The 25,857-nt window shown below is 45.4% G+C and overlaps 1 protein-coding gene across 1 annotated transcript in view; it reads right to left on the bottom strand.

The window, feature by feature from the left end:
- Positions 1-6,695: 6,695 nt before the first annotated feature.
- The window catches only part of LOC122755957 (diacylglycerol kinase gamma-like), a 93,786-nt gene continuing 74,624 nt past the window's right edge, over positions 6,696-25,857 (bottom strand). Inside the window, exons 4-6 of the mRNA XM_044004950.1 lie at positions 14,483-14,603; positions 12,517-12,577; positions 6,696-9,194 (exon numbers count right to left, since the gene is read on the bottom strand). Of these exons, the coding sequence (XP_043860885.1) occupies positions 9,096-9,194; positions 12,517-12,577; positions 14,483-14,603 (281 nt within the window). The 3' untranslated portion in view covers positions 6,696-9,095. The remainder of the gene's footprint in view (positions 9,195-12,516; positions 12,578-14,482; positions 14,604-25,857) is intronic.

Here is a 25,857-nt window from a genome sequence, read left to right as displayed (position 1 = left end):
TGCACCCAAACACTTACTAGCTGTTTGACCCTGGGTAAGTCACTTGACCCTGTTTGCCTTCATTTCCTCATCTGTAAAATTAGCTGGAGAAGGAAATGGCAACCACTCCAGTGTCTTGGCCCAGAAAACCCCAAATGAGGTCATTAAGAGTTGGGCATGGCTGAACAAAACCAAGAGCGTCCCTTTGGACTCTAAATCTACAGTCCTTGTACAAATTATCTCATCTTTTTGGGTCTTACTTTCCTCTGTAAAATGACAGTCTATTATCAAGTCTATGGTCTTTTGGCTGAAAAGTCTCTGGGGTCCCTTCCAGCTCTCTTATCTGTGTTTTAGTGAACTTTGGAAAGAACAGTTCAAACTGCATGGACTGTTTCCATCTTGTATTCCCAATGCCTGACACAGTTGCTTGGTATACAGTAAGTACTTAATCAATGCTTGTTGAATGAATGGATTTAACCATTGGTCATTTGAATCTTTTAGAACTGAATAATATACAAGGTAACATTGGTCCGTGGTAACATTGCTTCTACTTTCTATGAAGAGTGGTGGTTTTAAATGTGACCCAGAACTGTGGGGCTCTTTGGTAAAGAAAACAATGAGATGTTTTGATGGAACAATAATATTGGGGCTGAGGAGACTAGGCGATAGTGCTTTAATGCTGGAAAAAAATTGACCTAGGATTTTAGGACGAGTGGAAGTATAATCAGAACTTTTCCTGAAATTCTTATTTTAGTTGAAAATTGAAAAGTGGAAATTGTCATGTGCCATGCTGTAGGGGCAGGTTATGGCTTATGCATTCTCCCAGGATATGTGTCTCATTTCCTATTCAAGAAGGTCAGGAGTCTATGGATGGTGGCAGGTGGTCTAGGCTGTTCATTGACCTTCCCCAGTATATTCTCACAGGGAATTAGTTCCCGGAGTGTTGACTGGAACCTTACCTTCTCAAATGTCTTTTGACAGTAGAATTGGTTCATCATTAGCTGATGGCTGAAAATAAATGTTGCAGGCATAGAGTCTCCGAGCAAAAAGGACATCAGCAGCCATCCAGACCAATACATCACACAATGAGAATGCCCTCCACAACATACCTGACTAGTGGCTGTCCAGCTTTTGCTTGAAGCTTTAAATCAAGGGCGAACCCATAAGTTCCTTGGGAGTCCATTCCTCTTCAGGACAGCTGAAGGTTAGCAAGTTTTTCCTGGCATCAAGCCTAATGGGCCTCATTATAATTTCCATCTAGAACTCCCGCTTCTGCCCTCTAGGACTAAGTAGAAAAGGTGAATCCCCTCATATGTTTGAAGACCTCTCTTCCTTGTGCCCCCTCCCCCAAAACTTTCTCATTTCCAAGCTAAGCATTTCCAGCTCCTTCAACTGATCCTCACATTGCATGATCTCTGGGTAGTCATCTTCCTCTGGAGAGTCTCCAGCTAAACCATGGCCTTCCTAGACTGTGGTCCCTGGAAGTGAACCCCCCAGGGGTGGTCTAAGCAGGGAGAACAGAGAAATGAAGTCTTACCTTCTTAGTCATGGCTGAGAAGCATTCTCTTGAAAATACAGCAAAGCCAGACATAGTGTGAAAGGTCAAAAGTTATTGCCTGAACAAGGGATAACATTGATTTCTTTATACTTCATCTATAGGAGGGACATGGAGGGGCTTTGTGTGTGTGTGTTTTAACACCTTGGGTTGTTTTTAGGACATGCATTTCTTTGTCAATTTGTGCCATTTGTAAGTGAATTCTAGGCCTGAGATAGCATGAGATCCCCTCTCTTCCTCCTTTCTTCCTTTTCTTTTAAAAATTTTCTTCATCTACTTTCTCAGAGGGGCAGCTGGGTGGCTCAGTGGATAGAGTGCTGAAGCTGGAGTCAGGAAGACATCTTCCTGAGTTCAAATCTGGCCTCAGACATTCCTAGCTGTGTGACCCTGGGCAAGTCACTTAACCCTGTTTGACCCAGTTTCCTCATCTGTACAATGAGCTGGAGAAGGAAATGGCAAACCACTCCAGTATCTTTGCCAAGAAAACACAAATTGGGGAGGGGGGCCATGAAGAGTTGGACACAACTGAAACAACTGAACAACAATAAACTTTCTCAGAAATTAGATGCTTCCAAAGAAATTTCCCCCTCCCTTCCCTTCCCTTCTCCTCCCCTCCCCTCCCCTTCCCTCCCCTCCCTTCTTCTCCCCTCCCTTCCCCTCCCCTCTCCTCTTCTTCTTTCTTTTTCTTTTCTTTTTCAAGCAGATGGGATGGGTTCTGGACTAGGGGACAGGTAAGATGGATTCAAGTCCAGTGCTCTATCTACCACCCCACTCCACCCCACCTGTTTATATTGACCCTCTGAGAAGAGCTCTGTGTACCTCTACTAGGTTCTTAAGAGCTTGAAGGGTCCCCTAGACCAACCCTCTCCCCTCATTTTGCAGATAAAGAAACTGAGGCCAAGAGAAGTGAATAGATAGAAAAACACTGAGTAAACACTTGCTTTGTGGCAGGCATTAGGAACACAAAACCAGAAATCGAGTCAGTCCCTGCCCTTAAGGAGCTGACATTTTAAAAGGGGAAACTAACACAGGTGAGGGAAGGGTGGCCAGGATGCAGATTTAAAATCCTCCCTTCCTCAGGAAGCTCCTAGTGCCCACCTCCCCTCCCTCTGAGATTGTCTTCCATTGCATGTTCAGAGTTGTTTGTGTAATGTCTTCCCCATTAGAGTGTAATCTCTTTGAGGGCAGAGACTATGCTTTTCCCTTTCTTTGAATCTCAAACACTTAGCACAGCCCCTGGCATATGGGAAGTACTTTTAATAAATATTGCTTGATTGTTGAGTGATTGACTGGTGTCAAAGGGTAATTAACTGACTTTTCCTTGCCAGGATTGGTGATTGACTTGATGACTGTACCCAGAGCAAGCAGTGGAAGGGAGGGAAGGTCATATAAATGATTAATGGTACAGGGGAGCAGCTAGGTGGCACAGTGGATTCAGGAGGACCTGAGTTCAAATCCAGCCTCAGACACTTGACACTTACTAGCTGTGTGACCCTGGGTAAGTCACTTAACCCTCATTGCCCTGCACCAAAAAATAAAAAATAAAAATAATGGTACTACTGAGATTTGAACCCAGGTCTTTAAACTTAGCCAGCTTTTCACTGGACCAAGCTGCCACCACCAGTGGCCTGACATCTTCTGTCTCTGTCAGTCATAGTGTCTTTGGTATTTCTTTTCTGGTGACTTGCTCTTGCCAAGAGCATTGAGGGAGAGGAAGGCAGAGCAGAACCTGTTCTTTGCTCTATCTAATGGCCACCACATTCCCAGCCAGTGAGTTCCCTTTCATTTCTAGGCTTATGGGTCATCATGGTCACTCCAGTCAGGAAAGGGATGACCCCTGTGCAAGTAGAGCAGAATTCATAGCCACATACACCTGATAGGGAGGAAGATCTGGGAAGTTTTGAAGAATTTCCTTTTTTGGTGGGTCCTGCCCTTTCTCACTTGTTTGCTGAAGGCACTGACTATTTGGAAGGGAAAGCAGCTAAGAGGGGAGGGTACTAGAGAGCCAGGAGATGGGGAAGGTGGAAGCAGTTCTGGCAATCGATGAGGTCCACCAGGAGGGGCTACATTTTAAGACTCTCTGGCAAAGGGACTTCCGTGTTCTAATCTGCCATTGAATATGTGAGATCAGTACGTCTATATTTGTCATTATTACTTCAAATGACACACCATTTACATAATATATACACCATATTAAGTATTCTGCATGTTACATAATACACACATATTATATAAGGTTGGTCTGGCGAGAGGCTCCTCTTTTCTGCCAAGTGTTTCCCAACTTATTCGGCAATTTTAATGTATCTTTTCCATCTGTGGAAAGAACTCTCTTGGGAGAAGCCAGTGACTGTTCAGCCTTCATCGTTTATCACCCTCAGGTTTCTGAAGGCTCCCAAGGAAGAGAAAACCATCTTGGGAAGCAGCCTCTTCCTTCCCACCTGGACACAACAACATCTCAAAGTATATCAGTTTCATTCTTAGTACATGGAGAAAGGAGGACAGACTTGGAATGTGTGTGTGCTGTGGGTGTGTGTGTACAGTTTTTGTTTTTAATTTTCAAGGTTGGATTGGATAATGACCACAGGATTTTTGTCAAGTTGATAGCACAGGAAGACAGATGCTGTGGAAGTTGGTATCCTATCTGCTAGGGGAGGATTTGGGGAATGAATCTCAGGCAGTGTGCTGGGATGGGAAGCACCCTCTGCACAAAGTTCAGGATTCGGAATCCAAGACCCTGACTTATGGATCTGTGGTGAAACCCTTCCCTTTCCTGGGTCTCAATTTCTTCATTTACAAAATGAGTGAGATTGAACTGGATGATCTCTTACTAATAGAACAAAAGCTTTGTGAGGGCAGGGACTGTTGGGATTTGTTTGTTTTGCCTTCATAGCTCCTCTGCCTACCACAGTGCCTGCAACATGGTGAGGATTTAATAAATGCTTGTTGAATGAATGAATAAGAAACATTACTGCCTGTGAGAGCAAGTCATTCAACCTCTTTAGTTTCCTCATCTGTAAAATGAGGGGGTTGGCCTCTTGGGTCCCTTCCAGCTCTAGGTTGATCATCCTGTGACTTTCAGAGCCTTGGTGTCTTCTTCTGTAAAATGAGGATATTAAGCTTGACAGTCCCTTTCAGCTCTATATTGATGGTTTTCAGATACTATTATCTCCTAGTTATCTATCCGTCCATCTATCATTTATCTATCCATAATCCAGCTATCTATCCATCCATCCATCATCTATCTTTTGATCTATTTATCTATTCAGTTATCTATCACTTACCCATCCATCCATCATCTATCTTTTGATTGATTTATCTATTTATCTATCATCTATCCATCCATTCATCCACCCATCCACCCATCCATCCATCGCTTGTTCACTCTACCTATCCAGTCATTTATCTATCTATTCATTTTTTCTGTCTCCATGATAATACTCTAAATCCTAACTCTTAGAGGTCTCCGATGGTCTCAGTCTCAATAGTCAGTTTCAAATACTCCATCTCATGATCAATTTCTCATTTTTGTGAGACTCTGAAAATTAAGTTCGTTTAATTTTAATTTAATTTGCTTAAGAGGTTTGGGAGCAAGGTTGGAACATACATACACCAATACAAGAGCTTTTCTGAAATTCTTAGAACCAGGACCTCCCAGGATCTGAGTCTCCCTCGACTTCAGAATACGATGATCATGGAACCAGCCATTACTTACCGCATGCTTGCCATTTCAGCCTGGATCTTTGGTATCAAGCATACCACAATTGCCTTAGGAGGTGATGGGGTCCTCCTTGCTGGAGATCTCCAAGGACAAACTGGCTGACTATTCATCAGAAAAGTTTGAGTGAGGATTCTTTTCTAGACGTGGCTTGGACTGGACAGCCTCTGAGGTTCCTTCCTGCTCTGGGGTGCTATGATTCATCCCCAAATCCCATACTCAGGCACACTACTGGGTTGGGTGTAAAAGGCTTCTATAGAGAGAGGATGTGTTTTAGCCCAAGGCTGATTACAGATGCATTTCATAGTCATCACATCCCCAATCTCCAGAGCTAGTTCTCTCAACCTCAGGCTCAAGTTCCATCCAAAGTCCTGCCTTCCTTGTCCTGGTCTCAGCCTTTTATGGATGCCTTAAGAGAAGGACACCCAGGCAGAGGAGCCCTCTCATGTGCTGTCCTTCCCCATTAGAATGTAAGTTTCTTTCTTTATTTTTTTAGTGAGGCAATTGGGGTTAAGTGACTTGCCCAGGGTCACACAGCTAGTAAGTGTTAAGTGTCTGAGGTTGGATTTGAACTCAGGTCCTCCTGAATCCAGGGCCATTGCTCTATCCACTGCGCCACCTAGCTGCCCCAGAATGTAAGTTTCTCGAGGGCAGAGAACACTTAGGTTTTCTTTTTGTATCCCCAGTCATGAATATAGGAAACAATAGAATGTTTTCCATTCATTCAATTAACCATATATTATTCATTCCCTGGGAGAAAAGTCTGAGCAGGGAAAGCTCATCCTTGACTGAAGTTTTGTTCCAATTTTGAACTTGAGGAAAGAGGAAACTTTGGGAATCATCTTTGGCTCTTGGAGCCTGGCTGAGACTCCTCTTTAATCCTGTCCTATAGCATTAGGACCTTGGAAGTCTGAAGATGCCCCTGGATGATGCTTCTCATCTTCTCCTTGTATCTCTAAGAAAGGGGTTCACAACCTTTTTAAAAAATGTCTTGGGGGCAGCAAGGTGGCACAGTGGATAAAGCACCGGCCCTGGATTCAGGAGGACCTGAGTTCAAATCTGGCCTCAGACACTTGACACTTACTAGTTGTATGACCCTGGGCAAGTCACGTAACCCCAATTGCCTCACCAAAAATAAAAAAGTCTTGTACTAGCTGTGTGACCCTGGGCAAGTCACTTAACCCTCATTGCCCCACCCCCCCAAAACATTAAAAAAAATGTCTTGGACCCCTTTGGCCAATGGATCCCTTCTCTGACTAATGTTTTTGAATGCGTAAAATAAAATATATAGGATTGCAAAGGAGAAAAATTACATTGAAATAGTAATTTTTTTGAAAAAAGAGTCCATAGGGGCAGCTAAGTGGCACAGTGGATAAAGCACCGGCCTTGAATTCAGGAGTACCCGAGTTCAAATCCGGCCTCAGACACTTAACACTTGCTGGCTGTGTGACCCTGGGCAAGTCACTTAACCCCAATTGCCTCACTAAAAAAAAAAAAAAAAGAGTCCATAGACCCCAGGTCAAGAATCCCTGCTCTAAGAGGACATGATGCCTCAGAGTCACTGTCAATGGATGCTTCTAGTAGGAGGAGAGGAAACGGGGGAGTTCAATGACTTTCTTGCAACTCTTACAAAACAGATTTCTTCCAGCTCTGAACTAAGCAGCACTTCTATCTCAAACCAGAACTGGGGTCCAGACCCTTACTTCTTAAGTTCAGTCTCAGTGACTGACGGACCCATTGGGCAGATAAATGTTAGACTCAGGATAGTGACTCAAATGGATTCTATTCAAACTCTAGGGCACTTTTCTTTATTAAAAGTCCTTGGGGCAGCTAGGTGGTGGATAGAGCACTGGCCCTGGAGTCAGGAATACCTGAGCTCAAATCCGGCCTCAGACACTTGACACATACTAGCTGTGTGACCCTGGGCAAGTCACTTAACCCCAATTGCCTCACCCCCCCAAAAAAAAAGTCCTTGCCTTACCTCCTCACCCCCAGTATGTCTACCTGGAAAGGATATAAACCATAACACACGGGGCTCTAGCTCAGGAGATATTGTTATGTCCCCCAATCCTTGTGATCACTAGAAGGAAGTATGTGGTAGCAGAATTTTGGGGAGGGGCAAAGGGGAGGAGAGTGGAGAGAAGAAGGGGAGGGGTGACAGTAGAAGAAATTTGCTGCCCATTGAATGCAAGCCCGGTAAAGGAACCCAAGTTGGAATTTTTAATCTTAAACTGAGTACTACAAACCATGCCCTGGGAAAATCACATGGAAAATGTCCTGATTAGAGAGGTGGGAGTGAGGGCATGTGTCTTGTTTGGGGGAGACACACTTGCTGGGATTCATCCTAGCATCAAAGGAACCCATAGCATTCTCAGTAGCCTCTAAAGTTGGTGCCCTCAGTATAGAACTGGGAGACACTTTAGAGAGCATCCCATCCAACCCTTTTATGTTGCTGAGGAAACAGATTTAGGGAGGTGACTTCTTAAGTCTTGACTCAAATGAGAGAGGCAGAATTCCTACCCAGTTCCTCCGACTCCAGTGGGGTGCTTCCCACACTATAACTGCCACTATTCTCTGTCTCTCTGTCTTTTTCTCTCTTTCTGGCTCTGTCTCTCTGTTTCTGTCTTTGTCTCTCACATACACACAGACACACACAAACACACACCCTTCTTTCATTATATTGGTCTTTCTCAATCAATTTAAGTCTATCTATAAATAAATATATAAATTAAACCCCCCCCCCCCCCGCCCCGAGAAGTGGAGAGAGAAGAGAGGGGTGTGTGTGTGTGTGTGTGTGTGTGTGTGTGTGTGTGGTATGTAAGGGAGTAAGCAAGAGTTTATCTGTTGGTGTGAGCTGAATCTTGCTTCCTCCCTCATCATCTGTGTTTCTTTGGCCTGTCTCCCTCTGTCTCTGTCTCCCTCTCTCCCTCTACCTTTCTTCCTCTCTCCTTCCCTCCCTTTCTCTCCCTCTTGTCCCTCTGTCCCTCTCTCTTCATTTCTCCTTCCATCTCTCCTGCCTCTCTCTCAGGCAGACCTGGTTTGTCTTGAAGAAGAGAGAAGCCAGTGGCACGAAGGTTTCACATGCTGTTATTATACGGATTGGCAAAATAAAGCCCCGAGATTTTTTGCCTTCCCACCCAGGGGCTCAATGAACTCTGAAAATAAAGGCCCCCTTTATGGGGTGTGGGCCTGCCTGGGGAGCTGGCCTCCTCCCAGCAGACACTGCCTGGAGGAAAGAAGCTTGATGAGTGCTCAAGCTGATGGCATTCTCTGAACCAAGAAGGGCTCCCCAGCCTCTGACCCCCTTTGCTGCCTTCTTAGGGAACTTCTGGGAGCCATGCTGGAGCTCAAATGACAACTAGGAGACGGACATGCGCTTGCGGCCTCTGCCAGGAGTCGTGTTCTGAGCCCCCTGGGGCTGTTTTGTATCCAATGTCTCTGGCCTGGGGGTGGGTGGGAGGGGGGACATTTGTCTTGTCTTTCAACTCTATTTGGCTTCTGCCACTTGTGAGAAGCTGGCTCTCCATGGGCTCTTTGGGGTGAACCAGTGTAAGGAAGGCAGACTTTGGCACCCATCTCTAAGGGGAGCCACCTGGGGCCTAGCAGGAGTTGGGGGGCTGGTGGACAAGGGACCCTTTGAGCCCTGCGCCATCCAAGAAGCTATTTTCACTTGGTAGTCCCAGTTTGAAAGTAGACGGAGGCACGAGATGGAGATTTCTGTCCTGTTGAGTCTCTTTGCCTCAGTTACTTGAGGGTGCTCTGTGTGTGTGTGTGTGTGGGGGGGTATATGTAGACGTCAGTTCCTCCTTCACTTTCTGGGTTGGCTTGGGACGTGAGATACTCCTTTCAGAAGTCTCGGGGGTATTGCTTCTTGAGGAAGAAGAAGCTGGGCTTTGGAGGTGGCCCCAACAACATGGGCATTTGATTTCTGTGGGTGATTTTAGCCTAAAAGGAAAGAAAGGAGGGAAGAGAATGAACAGCACAGCATATTTATGGGATCCATGGGAACATATGCTCAGGAAAGGGGCAAGATCAGAAAGAGAGAGAAAGTTGGAAGGAGCCACTTAGCTCATCTCCACTGGAGAGAGAGTCTGCTGTAGTGGATAAAGGGCTAGGCCCAGAATCAGGAAGGCTTGGGTTCAAATCTGGCTTCAGACCCATCTGGGCTTGTGGGTCTGTCACTTGACTACTCTGAGCCTGGGTTTTATAGGTTCCTCAGGATCAGCTGGAAAGGACCTCAGAGATCATGAGTTCTACCCCTTCGTTTTACAGATAAAGAAACCGAGGCCCAGAAAGGGGATGTGACCTACCTTGGGTCACCTAGGGAGTAAATGGCAGGGTCAGGATTCAAAGTCATGTTCCATGATCCCCAAGTTTGGCACTTTTTCTTCTTCCCTCATCTGTTAAATGAGGGGATTGTACTGGGTGACTGCTATGGTCTCTTCTAGTGCTGAATCTATGATTCTTCATAGACTCCCAGGGGGAAGTGAATTGCCCAAAGTCACACGTCAAAATAACAGAGCTAAGGGGCAGCTAGGTGTCACAGTGGATAAAGCCCTGGCCTTGGATTCAGGAACACCTGAGTTCAAATCCAGCCTCAGACACTTGACACTTACTAGCTGTGTGACCCTAGGCAAGTCACTTAACCCTCACTGTCCAGCAAACAAACAAACAAAAAAACAGAGCTAGAATTTGAACCCAGGTTCCTCTGACTCCAGAACCCCCTTTTCTTCTTTTCCTATTGTATCATGCACCATGCTGTCCGAGGGCTGCCTTCTAGAATGATAGTTACCCTTGACCAACTTCAGAACAGGTGACATGGCTCTGAGGTGGCCAGATTTGGCAGGGCCTGTGGTGACGGGCAGAAATGCAAAGAGAGGCAGGAGCTTCCCACACATAGAGATCTGCTTGCACCTGTTTTGTGTCCTTGCTATTCATAGCCTCAGAGATTGCTGGAATTGGGAGAGACCTTCAGGATGATTAGATCAAGCTGGCTCAGAGGGGTTAAACAAATGACTTGCCTAAGGTCACACAGCTAGCAAGTGGAAACACAAGGACAAGAGCCTGGAACTTATCCATGAGTCTATTTTGTTTTCTGTGACACCATCAAGCCCCTGACAAATGGCCCTGGTCGGGTAGAAGTTTGAAGGATGTACCAAGTATCTCAAGGGTAGGCGGGAACCTCAGTTTCACCTTTGCCTAGAGCAATCTAGGACCAATGCCCCTGTGATCATAGGATCCTCCATCCAGTGCTGGAAAAGACCTCAAAGTCCAGTGAGGGTCACTGAGAGGAAACTGAAGCCATGGGGATTGCAGTGACTTGCCCAAGGTCTCCCATAGGATCAGAGAATCTTGAACATGGAGGGACCTCAGAGTCCATCTGGGTTCCCCTCTATCCTTATTTTTACAAATGAAGAAACTGATGCTGATGGTAGTGATGTCACTTGTGTGAAGGAGCACGGGTAGAAAGTGATAAAGATTTGAACCCATGCTTTCTTACTCCAGACCCAGGCCTCTTCCTATGGCCTGTTCAAATTCAGGGCAAATTGAGTCACACCAAAGGAGGAAGGAGTGAACTGGCTCTGCTGGGGTGGGTGGGTGGAATTTTCTGGAGGGTTGAGTTTGAGATAGGTTTTAGAGGAGGAGAAAGGGAAAGCCCACTGGTGAGAGTGGGGAGAGTCCCGGAGATGGGATTGAACCATTTAAATGTTGAGGCCGGGATGAGAGAGATGAGTGGGGCGGCACAGGTAGATGGAAAGCTGGGAGAAGAGCTTGGGTTAGGAACTCTGATGGGCACAGTGCCCAATGACAATTCCAGGGGATGCAGGGGAAAGTGTGCTCTCCTCTCCAGAAAGACAGCTGAGGAACCAAGAATACAGACTGAGGATATGTTTGTGTGTGTGCACACACACGTACATATGTGCACACACATGTATACACATGTACACACATGTACACATATTATATGTGTGTGTATACAATTTATCTGGTCGTTCAGTAGTGTCCAACTCTTTGTGACCCCATAGACTTGTCTACAGTTTTTGTTTGTTTGTTTGTTTTGGCAAAGATATTGGAGTAGTTTACCATTTCCTTCTCCAGTTGTCCCCATTCTACAAATGAGGAACTGAGGCAAATAGGGGTTAAGTAACTTGTCCAGAGTCACATAGCCAGCAAGAGCTTGAGGCCATATTTGAACTCAGATCTTCCCGCCTCCAGACCAGTGCTCTATCCGTTGGGCCGTGTAGCTGCCCTGTGTGTATACAAAGATATACACATATTTACATATATGTATGTATGCGTGTATGCATATACACATACTTATACATACATAGTATATATGTATACACACATAAAATAGATATGGTAGTTGCAGAGATTTGTTTTGCTTGGCTATATAGATATATTTATGATGGGTTTTGTTTTTCTTGCTTTCTCAATGGGTGGGAGAGGGGGAGGCAGGAAGGAGAAGATCCAGAACTTGAAACTGAATCAAAAACAAAACAAAAGGCAAACAAGACAAAACAAAACAGTTCATGTGAAAGGAAAGCCCAGGAGGGGCAGCTCCATTCTACTGTCCCCTGGTCTGATGACACCTGGAATATTCTTTCCTTTCTGGGGGGTAGTTTGAGTCACTGGCACGCTGGCATCTACTGGCATCTACCTGCACTGATCAAGGGAATTAGTCCCCCCTGATCTGCAGAACAGAAGGCTTGGAAAAGACAGTCTTCAAGTTTTTGTAGAGCTGTTTCATGGAAGAGAGATTCAATGGGTTCTATGTGGCCCCAGGGGGTAAAATGCCTCCAGGAGTCATTTGGTCCTCCATTGCTGGTTGATTGGCCACGAAGGGGCATAGTCAACGCTCAGCAAATGGTGGGCTCTTAGTAACTGCTTGTACATTAAATCATTGAATGATTGAAAGAACAAAGACTTGCAGAAACCCAGGGGTCCCTGCATGGACCATGTTTATTCCATGTAGATTCAGAAGACAAAACTAGGACTAGCCAGTTGAGGTTAGAGGGAGGCATTTTTTCTCTCAGTATGGAAGCTCGACTTTCAAGAATGTCTAAGAAAAGTTTCTTCCTCGTGTGTGGGGCCTCTGAAGTCTTTTCTAACTCTGAGGTTTGTTTATTTGATAATTTCATGCAAGCCTGTGCTGCTAATCTTGCTAAGTCCTACTCTAAGCTTGTTTTCTGCTCAGCAAGCCAGTGGTCACCAGGGGCCAGGGGAACAACTCTTCTGACTAGTGTCAAAGGTCGACCCCACTCACCGTGCAGGGTGCCTGCAGCCAGGGCTCCCCATCCACTTGCATGGGCAACATCTTGGTGGTCCTAGAACCCAGAACAACAGCAACAATAAAAGAGAAAAACAGTGAGTTTTTGTAGTAGGGGTAATAATGGGGTCTAAATGAAATGTGAAAGTTTATCTTTGATCTTCTAGAGATAATTGGGTCATTCACAGGAACCGGGGCAGTTGTCAGGGTGAGACAGGGCAGAGAGCTCAGGAATCAAGGGACTTGGGTTCCAATCCCACCTGTGTGGCCCTGGATACATTATCTAACTGCCCTGAGCCTCAGTTTCCTCTTCTGTAAAGTGAGGGGCTTGGCCTTTGAAGTCCTCTTCAACTCTAAATCTGGGATTCTATGGTAACATCATTCAACATCCCTGGGCTTCAGTTGTCTCATCTGTGAGATGATATAATTGGCCCCTGAAATCCCTTACAGCTCTTGACCTGTGATTCTCTGAGCCTATGGAAGTACACAAAGGACACTTGGAAGAAGGTAGGGTGTTATACCTGAGGGCACCTTCAAGGAACTTATCTTGAGGGGGTGGGATGGGGAATGGTTTTTTGGTTCATCCCAGGATTCCTGCCAAATACTATGGCTCCTTCAATTATGCAAGGTGAGGGGGCCTCAGTTCTATGATGAGTGAAAGGTTAGATCATGTGAGTGAGGTAATATCTCTTTGTATAAAACACATCTTGGGTCTGATTTCACGTGATCCTGACTGTTTTGAGATTTGTCAGTCTAGGAGTTTCCTGAATGACTTCCTAGTTCCAGGAAAGGAAACCATAGTTTACAAATTTACTTACTCAAGAACAATGGTGTTCAACATGGGGTCCAGGGCCCCCAAGGAGTCTCTGAGACCCTTTCAGGGGTCCTTGAGTTCAAAACTATTTTTGCAATAATATTTAAGATGTTTTCATTTCTACTATGATAAATATCAATAGCTATAATCCACACAAACAAAAACTCTTAGGATGGGGTTCTCAATAATTTTTTAGAGCATAAAAGTATCCTGAGACCTCCAAATTTGACAACTGTTGCTTTAAAAAATAAGAACTGGATTTGGAGAAAAGAGGGCCATCTGGGAGTAGACTATGAGGTTACTGGAAGAATAAAGGAGGGGGCAGCTAGATGGCGCAGTGAATAGAGCACCGGCCCTGGAGTCAGGAGTACCTGAGTTCAAATCCGGCCTCAGACACTTAACAGTTACTAGCTGTGTGACCCTGGGCAAGTCACTTAACCCCAATTGACTTACTAAAAAAAAAAACCCAACCAACCAAACAAACAAACAAACAAAAAAGAATAAAGGAAGAATTGGGATGCTGGTATAGAATACAAGTCTTCTCCTGGATATGAGTTTACAGAAGAAAGAGGAGGGAAGCTTTTTCAACCACCTTAATCAGTGACATGTGATAGTCCTAGGGCCTTGCCTTTGTTGAGTTTGAGACAGACAGATAGATACAGACAGAAAGACAGAGACAGACTCAAAGACTGAGAGGGAAAGGAAGAGGGAGAGACATGAGACAGAGATAGAGAAATCAGGACATATGTGTGTGTGTGTACATATCTATGGAGACAGAGACAGAGAGACAGGGAGATAGAGAGATAAATATAAACACACACACACACACACAGATTGAGAGAGAGAGATGGACAGAGTCATCTTTGGAGACCCAGATACCACGGCAGCAAGAATTATTGGTGGCTGATCATGAGACTCCCTGGTTTCCTCCTTTACTTTCCTTGTTTTTCACTTATTCCTCAAGCATTCATTAAACAATTTTGAACACAACACCTGCCCTTAAAATGTTTTCTTTATTGATGTTAACTAGAATAGATGGAAACAATACCTTCTTCTCCTCCACCATCCCAAGATTTCTCACTCGTAATCAGCAAGTTTTTTTGTAGGAGGTGAAAATCCCAGGGTCTAATGAGCAACGGGGGCAAATACCTGATGGTAATAGAGGTGCACTGAGCCAGCCTCTTCCCAGCATTCTTCAGTCCAGTGTAGATTTGTCCCATCTCCATGGCTCCCTCCAGTCCCACCACTTCTAGAAGACGGTCACTGAAATCTATGGAACATGGACGTGTCAAAACATCAGTTCAATATAATTCAATTCAATGAGCATTTATTAAATGTTAACTCTGTGCCAGGTGATATCCTAGGCCCTGGAGACACAAAGGCAAGAACACAATAGTTCCTGCCTTTAAAGAGCTTATAGTCTATTCGTTTATTCAACAAGCATATTAAGCACCCATGGTACCAGGCACCATGGCAGGTACTCGAGACAGAAAGATGGAAACAAAACAGTTCCTGCCCTCACCGAGCCTATATTCTACTTAGAGAAAACGCCACAGTTAAGTAAATGTGAAATAGATACAATATAAACACAAAATAATTCATTTTGGGGGGTGGTGGTAGAGTGGGGAATACTAACATTTGGGAGGCTGGAGAAAGACTTCATCTAGGAGACTTTTTTTTTTTTGAGGCAATTAGGGTTAAGTGACTTGCCTAGGGTCACACAGCTAGTAAGTGTCAAGTGTCTGAGATCGGATTTGAACTCAGGTCCTCCTGACTCTAGGGCCAGTGCTCAATCCACTGCGCCACCTAGCTGCCCTGAGACATTTGAATAGATCTTTGAATGGAGCTAGGGAGTCAAAGAAATGGAGACGAGGAAAGTGTGCTCTAGGAAATGTGTGAAGGCATAGGGAGACAGAATGTCAATTACAAGGTACAGCAGGTAGACCATGTCCCATTGCAAGGGAAGACTGTCTTTTCCAAGGGATCTTGTCTCAGGATTGCCAACTAGAGTCTATCAAGGCCTCTTTATATCTCCAGCAGAATTTTTTTTATTCTTAAATATTTTTAGTTTTTAATTCAAAATGTTATTGATCAATAAATCGACTCATCAGTCAACACTTACTAAGTACCTACTATGTTCTAGAGATGTATTTGGAAACAGTGAAATAAAATATGTGCGTGTGTGTGTGTGTGTGTGTGTGTGTGTGTGTGTGTGTGTTTGTGGGGGGAGGGGACTAGCAACTGGGCAGTTAGATTGTAAACTCCTGGAGGGCAGGGACCCTCTTATTTTTGTCTTTCTTTCTTTCTTTTTTTCTTTCTTCTTTCCTTTCTTTCTTTCTTTCTTTTTTTGGTGAGGCAGTTGGGGTTAAGTGACTTGCCCAGGGTCACACAGCTAGTAAGTGCCAAATGTCTGAGGCCGGATTTGAACTCAGGTCCTCCTGAATCCAATGCCAGTACTCTATCCACTGCACCACCTAGCTGCCCTTCATTTTTGTCTTTCAATCCCTACTGCCTAACACATAGTTGTTCCGGCATTTCAGTTGTGTCTGACTCTCCATGACCCCATTTGAGGTTTTCTTGGCAAAGATACTGGAGTGGTTTGTCATTTCCTTCTCTAGCTCATTTTACAGGTGAGGAGACTGAGGCCAACAAAATTAAGTGATTTTTCCAGGGTCACACAGCTAGGAAGTGTCTGAGGACAAATTTGAATTCAGGAAGAATCTTCCTCACGCCAGCCCCAGCACTCAATCCACTGTGTGTCACCCAGCACATAGTAGGCACTTCATAATAAATGCTTGTTGATTGATTGATTGAAAAAGCCCTCATATTGTGTAGTAAGCAGCAGCTGAGCTGTGTCATCAAGAGTGCCCCGGAAAAAAGAGAGACAGAGAAGAGACAAACACCCTTTTCTGCCCTTTCTCCTTTGCTGAGTTGCTGAGTGGGACTGGTGGCTTCCCATGTTGGCCAGTAACCTTCACCATCACATCTGGAAGCCTCCCTTCTCAGACTTCCTCAGGGTTTGCAATATGCTAGAACAGTTTTCTAGTGAGAGTGCCACTAGCGGGCAGCTAGGTGGCACAGTGGATAGAGCACTGGCCCTGGATTCAGGAGGACCTGAGTTCAAATCCGGCCTCAGACACTTGACACTAGCTGTGTGACCCTGGGCAAGTCACTTAACCCCCATTGCCCCACAAAACCAAAAACAAACCAAAAAAAGAGTGCCACTCAAGTTGAAGGTCCATGTCACGGAGAGAGAAAGAACCTTACAAGCTGACTCCTAGAACTTGGAGTCTGAAGTAAGAGAGCAGGAAAATCCCATTGTCATCCAGGTTGAAGAGGAAACAGCATAAATATCTGGAGAGGTGTAGAAGCCTTCTGAACTTGTAGAGGAGAGACTTTTAGAGGAGGGTTTAGATTGGGATTTGGGAGGGGGGGTGGGGAAATACCTTAAAAGTTTCTATACAGTCACCCTATTTTCTGACTGCCCCCCAATTACTGATAGGGGAATCAGAAAGGCCTTCCTGGATTATATGTTAAAGGATGGGTAGGAGAAGATAAAAAGGGAGGACTTTTAGCCTCAAGGAGGAGAGTAAGGAAAGACACTAGGAAGGTGAGCCCAGGGAGTATGTGGGGCTTGTTGTCCGTCACTGTTATACACCAGTATATGGGGGTTGATGGGAGGTTGTACCTCAGGAATTACTAATGGGAATGGGTCTATAGGGGCTACACCAGCAGAGTGCTCCCAAGGGCATAACCAGATAAAGAGACAATGAGATAAAAGACTCTTCCTGGGCGTGCTCCAGCTCCCTCAGCACTGACCCCAATGCTCAACCCAAATCATGCCTGGGTACGGCTCAGGGAGACCCCCTTGATGAATGAGGGGGTGTAGTGCCAAGTCCCCTTGGGTCCATCAGCTTCCATTCTAATGGTAAATTTATCAAGGCCACTGTAGTTAGTGGCTGCTAAGGAAGGGGGAAGTGAATCAGGGTTGGATTAGTTCAACAATGCTTGTGTTTGCCCTTCTTTTACTAATTAAAACAAATAATACTTGCTTGATAGCTATACCAAGAGTTCTTAATAAAGATAGTTAAACTGAATGATGATAGTTTAAAAAATGATTATGTTGACCACACATACATCAACATTGGCTCGATCTACTGATTGACCAATTAATGTTTGATGGGCATTTTTGGGTGACAAATTTAGCTGGTCTTTTCTAGGATCACCAGGAAGCTTTCCTCCATTCCTTTGATTTGCCTTTTCATTCTCTTCCCCATTCTTCCATCCTCCCCCCTCACACTCCCCACTCCCACCCCCCAGTGGCTTGAGAAACTCCCAGCATTATAAAAAATCATGAAAGGAGAAAAGCTTGTTTAGTAGAAAGCCTTTGGGTCTCTGAAGGAATTCTGAGCCAGTGAACAATGAATGTCTAAACCTCCAGTAATTTAATTAGTTTCCCTTTGAACAAAGCTGAACAAAGAGATTTGAATCAGCATTTGGAGGAACTTACTGTGACATTCAGGTAGTACCTTAATATTCAAGGACAGCACACACCGAAGAGAGAGAGGCGGGAGAGGGCAGGAGAGGGGAGGAGAAAGGAAAGGAGAGGACAGGAGAGGAAGAGAGAGAATAGGGGGGAAAGGAGAGGAGAAGGAAGAAGATGGAGAAAAAAGGAGATGAAAGGTAGGGAGAGAAGAAGGTAGAGAAGAGAGAAAGGAGAAGGAAGAGGAGGGAAAAGAGAGGTCAAGGAAGAGAAGGAGAAGAGAATTCAAGTTAAGGAGGATTTATTAAGTGCCTGTGATGTTTCAGGCACTGTGCTAAAAGCTGAGGATACAAAGAAAGGCAAAAATAGTCCCTGCCCTCAAGCAGTTTATAGTCTAAGAGAAAACTTGCAAGCAACTACAGATCATCTCAGAGGGATGAAGGGGCTGTGGGAAAGGCTTCTTGCAGATAGTTGGATTGTAAGTGAGACTTGAAGGAAGCCAGGGAGGCCAGGAAGTGGAGATGAGGTGGGAGGGAATCCCAGGTACTGGGGATGCACAGCATCAGAAAGTGGCATGTCTTGTTCAAAGACTAGCACCAAGGCCAGAGTTGCTGGATGGCGGCACACATTCAGGGAGTAAGGTGCTGCAAGATGGTGAAGTTAGGAAAGGGCCAGGTTGTGGGGGGTTTTAAAAGCCAAACGCAGGGTTTGATATTTGATCCTGCAGGTGATAGGGAGTCATTGGAGTTTATAGAGTAGGGGAGTGATACGTTCACACTTGCACTTTAGGAAGGTCACTGCTATGGTGAATGGGGATGGACTGCAGTAGGGGGAGCCTTGAGGCTGTTCCAACAGGCCAGATGTAAGGGGATGAGGTTCTGCACCTGGAGGGTAGCAGGTGCCAGGAAAGAAGGGGAAGTATATGAGAAATATTATGAAGCTCAGAGCTACAGGACTTGGCAGCAGGTTGGCTATGGGGGGGGGGGGCGGGAATGAGAGCTAGGAGGTGACGAGGACACCTAGGTTGTGAGCCTGTGTGAGTGGGAGGATGGTGGTGCCAAGTTAAGAAGAAAGGAGAATTTGGGGCATGCGTGGAGATGAGTTCAACTGGGGACTTATTGTGTTTAAGATATCTGTGGGATATCCAGTTTGAGATGCCTGAGAGTCATTTGGAGATGTAAGACTGGAGGTCAAGAGAGAGGTTAGGACTGGATCCACAGATCTGAGAATCCTCTGCATAAACGTGATAATTGAATCCATGGAAGCTAATGAGGTCACCCAGCAATTATAGAGGAAGAAGAGGGCCCAGGACAGAGCCTTGGGGGAGACACCCACAGTTAGCAGGAAATAATGGAGGAGGAATGACCCCATCTCTTGTCTGGGGCCCTTTTCTAGGGTTTTCTCCCTTCGACTTCCAGCAAGGAGGGAGAGATTTATTTCCCCTAACCCTAGGGGCAACAGTAACAATAAGATGACTTACTATTTTTTGGGGTGTTTTTGTTTTGTTTTGCGGGTCTGTGTTTTATCCACTGTGCCACCTAGCTGCCCCCAGTAAGGTAACTTATTTTTTTTTGTTTTTTGTTTTTTTTTTGAGGGGCAATTGGGGTTAAGTGACTTGCCCAGGGTCACACAGCTAGTTAAGTGTTAAGTGTCTGAGGCCGGATTTGAACTCAGGTCCTCCTGACTCCAGGACCGGTGCTCTATCCACTGCGCCATCTAACTGCCCCAAGGTAACTTATTTAATAAGCACATGACAATGTTCCAGATGTCCCGAGTCAGGCATCAACTGACCAGAAAGGGGAAAACTTCTTGGAGATGACTTCTACCACTGCCAGGAAAATTCCCTATTGGAGGAAAAAAGAAACTGAGGCCCCAGTGGGCCTGAGAAATGGACATAATGAGTTGTTTGGACAGTGCAGGGCTGAGGTAAGTGCAGATAGACGTTCAACTCATCCACCAAGTTGTCTGCCTTTCTTAGACAGAGAATTTGTTAATGGGCTAATGAGGTGTTTTATGTCTATCTATGTGTGCCTCTGAGATGTTTTTGGAAGTTTATGTGGTAAAGGAAATAAATACTGGTTTAATACATTTTCTAGAAGGGGTTTTATTACTCATGTTTTGGGGAGGGGAGAGAGAGAGAGATAGAGACAGAGAGAGAGAGAGACAGAGAGAAAGAGACACCGAGTGGGGGAGGGAAGGAAGGAGGGGGAGTGGAGGAAGGGAGGGGAGGAGGGGGAGGGGAGGAGCAGGAAGGGAGGGAGAGGGAGGGAAGGAGGGGGAAGGGAGGAGGAGGAAGGGAGGGAAGGAGGGAGGGAAGAAGGGTGAGAAAGGGAGAGGGAGAATTCCCTTTATATCCTACCCAAGGGTGGTCATCTAACCTCTTTTTGAAGAGGATCACCTCCATTGAGGGGAAGCCCACAATCTACGTTCAGATCACTCCAATGGTTAGGCAGTTTTTCCAGACATGATAGACTTTGAGCTGGAAAAGCCCACTGTGGCCTGCTGCCTCTGTGAGTAGGGGTGGCAGAGTTTCTTTGGGCATGTATGTACCAGTTTGGCTTTCCCTTGCCATCTCTGGAATGGCAGTTGGGAGCCAGGACATCTTCTGCCCTGGCTCCTATGGATGACCTCTTAGGGCAGAGACAAAGAACAGAACACCCAGTCTCCTAGGATCCTCCTCTAGCTCAGCCACTAATGACTTAGTGTGCGGTTTGGCAGCCTATGCCATCTCCCTCTTGTATTTATTACCTAGCTATATATTGATGAGAATCTGCAATTTCCATCTTTGTAAAACACTACGAGTCATTGGCACCCACATCACAGGGTGGTGGGCGAAACATCGACAGTAATGAACAAGATGGCATATGGAAGATGAGATCATAGGACCATAGACTTGGAAACACATTGCCTCCTTTATTTCTCCTGCTCACTCTGGAGCAGTGATGCGGCTGAGGGCATTTGTGGGGGGATGGAGGAAGGGGAGGAGGAGGAGTAGAGATTACACAGGCGGCCATTTCCATGAGGAGCTTCTAAATAATCAGGTGGTATTGGTGATTCAGAGCCCCTGTAGGTACCACCGGGTGACCTTTCCCCCAACCTTCCTGCCAATGTCCTTTCCCTTTTTTCCATTTCCTGGCTAGACGCTGACCAGCCTCTTCCACCTCTTTCCCGAAGGAACCCGGAGTTCCTGTTCCACTCATACCTTCAGACCTTTTGTCAACGGTGGTAGGAAATGCAGGCTCAGAGAGGGTGAGGCATTTGCCTCAATGGCAGAGCTGGAGGTATAAAGATAGTCCCTGCCCTCAAGGTGCGTACTTTCTATTGGGGAAGACAACACATGAGAAATGACTGTGTAATGTGGATACTGGCCAACAAGGGCCCAGTTTTTAAATGGCTTTCAATGTATAGTCACAGGTTCCGGAACCTGTTTCCTGAAATGCCCAAAGAGCCCATGAGCCCCACATCCATATCTTTTCCCTGAGGCTTACTGTGGAGTAAGGACAAGCCTTCTTATAGGCTAGAGTGGAATTGAGGGTACATGTAGAAGGTTCAAACGGAGGAATTATCTTTTTTTTTTTTTTTCCTGGGGCAATGAGGGTTAAGAGACCTGCCCGGGGTCACCCAGCTAGTAAGTGTCAAGTGTCTGAATTGGATTTGAACTCAGGTCCTCCTGAATCCAGGGCCAGTACTTTATCTACTGTGCCACCCAGCTGCCCCAGGAATTATCTTTTATTTCTTAGGAATCTGACCTGCTAGTCTGTGGGTTGGAATAGTGAGCCCAGGGCCTATGAACTGCAGGTATAAGGTGATTTAGAGAGGAAGGGCACTAGGGGAGTTAGAAGGGTGATGGGGGGAGGGGTTGGAAATCAGGAAAAGTTTCAAGTAATGGGCAATGCTTCTGCTGATTCTTAAAGGAAACCACGTATTGAAATCCACCAACAGGCATTTATTAAGCACCTACTATGTGTCAGGCCCTGTGGGCAGGCACTGGGGATTCAAAGATACACTAAAAATCTTGCCCCTGCCTTCAAGGTGCTTACAGTCTAATGGGAGAGATAATAAGTATATACATATAACAGGAAAAAAGAAATTAAAAATCCAACATTAGGGGGCAGCTAGGTGGTGCAGTGTATAAAGCACTGGCCCTGGATTCAGGAGGACCTGAGTTCAAATGTGGCCTCAGACACTAGCTGTGTGACCCTGGGCAAGTCACTTAACCTCAACTGCCTCACCAAAAAAAAAAGAAAAAAAGAAAAAAAAATCCAACATGAACATAGGCATAGCCAGGTTTAAATGGGATGGGTGTTACATAAGGTAGTTATGGAGGGAGGGAGGCACCAAAAATGGAGGTGAGAAGGGAGTGCATTCTAGGCACGAGGGAAAGTCAGTGCAAATACAGGAGAGATGGAGACAGAAGATGGAGAAATTGCAATAAGAACTAAGTTCTTGGAAGGGAGTATTGTGTAAAAAGACTGGAAAGGTAGGAAGGAGCCAGACTGGGACTTGGTTTCCATCTTTCCTCTAGGTCAGGCCTTTGCTCATTCCAAAGGCTTTCCAACTGTTCTTTCCACTGTGATCTGTACCCACCCTAGTCCATTCTGTGGACATCTTGCCAAGTTAATCTCGCTAATGTACAGCAGGCTGGTGGTGTGACCCACTTAGCTTTCCAGTGTTCCAGGAATCTCTCCAAACTCCAGGGTGCAGAGCATTTGCTGGTCTGCATTGGTGCAAGGAATTTCCTTACTAGGAGTCCCCCATTTTGGTGAAATGGCAGGTCCAGTTTAAAAAAAAAAGGTTCAAATGATATTGCTCCCTTCTCAAAAGACATTGGGTGGCCCTCTACTGCCTGTTGAGTAAAGTCTAGATTCCTTTACTCAGCGTTCAACACCCCCCTTCCATTGTACTGTGATAGACCTTTCTTTTCTAATTGTCTACAGCTCCCCTTAACATACTCTGCCCAGCTCAATGGAAGACCTCGACTTTCCTCAAACCTTGTCCGTGGTTTTTTTCACCTCTACATTTTGTTTGATGAAGGAGTTGGCCTAGGTGGCTTTTGAGGTCCCAGCTTTAACTCTGTGTCATTCTGGACACATTGAATTGCCCTTTCCTCTTAGTTCCACTTGTTGAAATCCTGCACGTCTTCCAAGTCTCAGAGCAAATGACACTTCCTTCAGGAACCCTTTCCTGATTGCCTCTCTCTCTCTCTCTCTCTCTCTCTCTCTTTTTTTTGGTGAGGCCATTGGGGGTAAGTGACTTGTCCAAGGTCACACAGCTAGTAAGTGTCAAGGGTCTGAGGCCAGATTTGACCTCAGGTCCTCCTGAATCCAGGGCCGGTGCTCTATCCACTGTGCCACCTAGCTGCTGATTGCCTTTATCTCAAAGTGGCTTCTTCCTTTGAGTATTCATTCATGTTACAGGAGTGCAAAGTTTGATGCTAAAGAGCCCTCAATTCTATGCACTTGGACATGGTCCAATTTTGAGTGGATTCCTCTCTAATTACCTGAATATGCCTTGTGTTTGGCCCCACCTACACCTTAATTTTGGCTCATTTCAGGCTCTCTGCTAGGGCTTATTCAAATCAGCCAGCCTGCCAGGGTCCAGCTGCTAATGAACATTTGAACATAAAGCATAGTTATTATGACATGTAAAGAACAGAAATGGGACTTGTTTTTGAGTCCTGTTAGCAAAGGAATAGGGCCGTCTCTTTTCCTTATATACTTATATATATATACACACACATACATATATATGCATATAAAGAAGGGAGATAGCTCTGTTCCCTTATATATGTGTGTATATATGTTTATAAATATACATACATATATGTATGCATGTATATATATATATATATTTTCCCTTTCTGAGTTGTTCAGATGTTTTCAGTCATGCTTGACTCTTCACAACCCCATTGGGTTAAGTTTTTTTTGGCAAAGATACTGGAGTGGTTTGCCATTTCCTTCTCCAGCTCATTTTATAGATGAGGAAACTGAGGCAAACAGGGAAGTGACTTGCCCAAGCTTGCACAGCTAGGAAGTGTTTGATGCTGGATTTGAACTCACAAAGATGAATCTTCCTGACTCCAGGCCTAGTGCTACATCTATTGTGCCTCCTGGCTGCCCCATAGCTCCCTTATATAGACTATAAACTCCTTGAGGGCAGGGACTGATAGCAGCCAGTACCAAGCCTTACACAAAATAAGTAGTTGCTCAGGAAATGACTGTTGAACCCAATAAAGAGCCACCTTTCTCCTAAGAAAGTCCCTTTTCCATTAAGGACCTTATCCCAACAGGGGTCAAAAATGGAGTGGGAAGAGAAGGTACTCTGCCCATAGAATATTAGCCAATCAATGGGCATTCCCTGGTATCCTTTGAGGCAAACATGCAGAAAGGTCTCAATGGGAGAGATCTGGGCTCTGTGATCATTTCTTAGCAGTACTCCATTCCCCATCTTGCCTGAGAAGGAGAATAGTGGTACACTGGGTGAAGAGGCAACCTAACAGGCATAAGGACCTGGGTTCAAGTCCTGATTCTGACACATGCTATCTGCGTGATCCAGGTTAAGTTGCTGAATCTCTCAGGGCCACAGGGAATGAAGACTGAAGCTGCAGAGAAGACCTGAACTGGTAGAGGAGGTTTTCTCGGCTGGGAATTCTTTTCCCTGACTTAGAAAGGGAAGTACTTGTGAAATTCTCTTTGATAAAGTAAAAAAACCTGTCAATTGTGATCAGCTGTTCATGTGAAATACAGAAGTCCGGATGGCAGGGGGTTTCCTCAATTCCTTAAGACAAACCCTTTTTATCATAGGTGATGGCGAGAGATGGGAAGAGATATGGTCAAGGAGCCAGCATTTGAACCTGGGTCTCTAGATTCCCTAGCTAGTGAGCTCCTTCCCACCATACCTTGGTGCCAAATGTGACGAGACAGGATGTGGAGAATAAGGAGAAAAGGGGAAGAAAGCCAACCTACAAGTTTAAAGTCCAGTCTAACATGACTGGGGCACCATCTTGCTTTTCTGTGGAGAATGGAATGGGGGAAGTGGTCTCCACACCGAGAGAGTTATGGGAACATGTATTTAGATTTGGAAGAGACTTCAGAGGCCAATCTGATCCAGCCCTCTCATTTGACAGAGAGGGAAATGGAGTCCCAGAGAGGTAAATGTTTTGCCAAGGGTTGCACAGGTAGTAGGTGGCAGTATTTGAACTCAGGTCTTCCGACTCCCAATCCAGTACTCATTCTCCTGGGCCACGTTGTTTCTGAAGAGAGAAAGAAGGCACCTTACAGGCCCTGCCTCCCTTTGCTGACCACTTCCTTGTTCTCTTTACTCCTCAACAAAAGGCAATAACTTTGAGCAAACAAGAGGATGTGGATATTTAAAGAGGATCTGTTGAGGTCGGGTCTGACTGTGGGGCCCAGTACAAAGCAGACAAATCAGAGGAGAGCAGGGGAGGCTCAGTATCCCTTGCCTGGTGTACACCCAGAAGTCAATGAGACCAGTGAGGGAGCAAGTCAACAGCTAGGTGCTTGGAGCTCCCAAGGAAGGTTCTGAGATGCATTGCCAGGTCCAGACCAATTAGCTGGGGAGCTTGGATCAGAAAGACTCCACCTCCACTGAAGGGTGGGTCCCAGCTCCTTTGTTTTCTCTGTATTGTTGCTTCTCAGTTAAATAATATAATAAAGATAACGACCAGGATTTGGATAACATTTAAGATTTGCAAGGCACTTTACATGTTATCTCATTTGATCCTCACAATAACCCTATCAGGTAAGCCTGGTATTTCCCCATTTTATAGATGGGGAAACTGAGGCTGAGATAGGTTATAATAAGTAACTTGCTCAGGGCCACATAGCTCATTAGTGTCTGAGGCAGGATTTAAACTCAGCCCTTCCTGTCTCCAAGGCCAAGACTGTATCTATTGCATCTCTAGTTACCCAGGTCCTTCCTTTAGCACAGCAAACAAGAAGGGGCCTTGTGACCCTCAGTAACCAGATGTTGGGGCACGATATCAGAGAAGGATGGATGGTGGCGAGAGTAAGGAGGAGAA

This window comes from Dromiciops gliroides, chromosome 4 (assembly GCF_019393635.1).
Source record: "Dromiciops gliroides isolate mDroGli1 chromosome 4, mDroGli1.pri, whole genome shotgun sequence".
In the NCBI taxonomy this organism is placed as follows: domain Eukaryota; kingdom Metazoa; phylum Chordata; class Mammalia; order Microbiotheria; family Microbiotheriidae; genus Dromiciops; species Dromiciops gliroides.
This window is presented reverse-complemented; position numbering and strand designations above follow the sequence as displayed.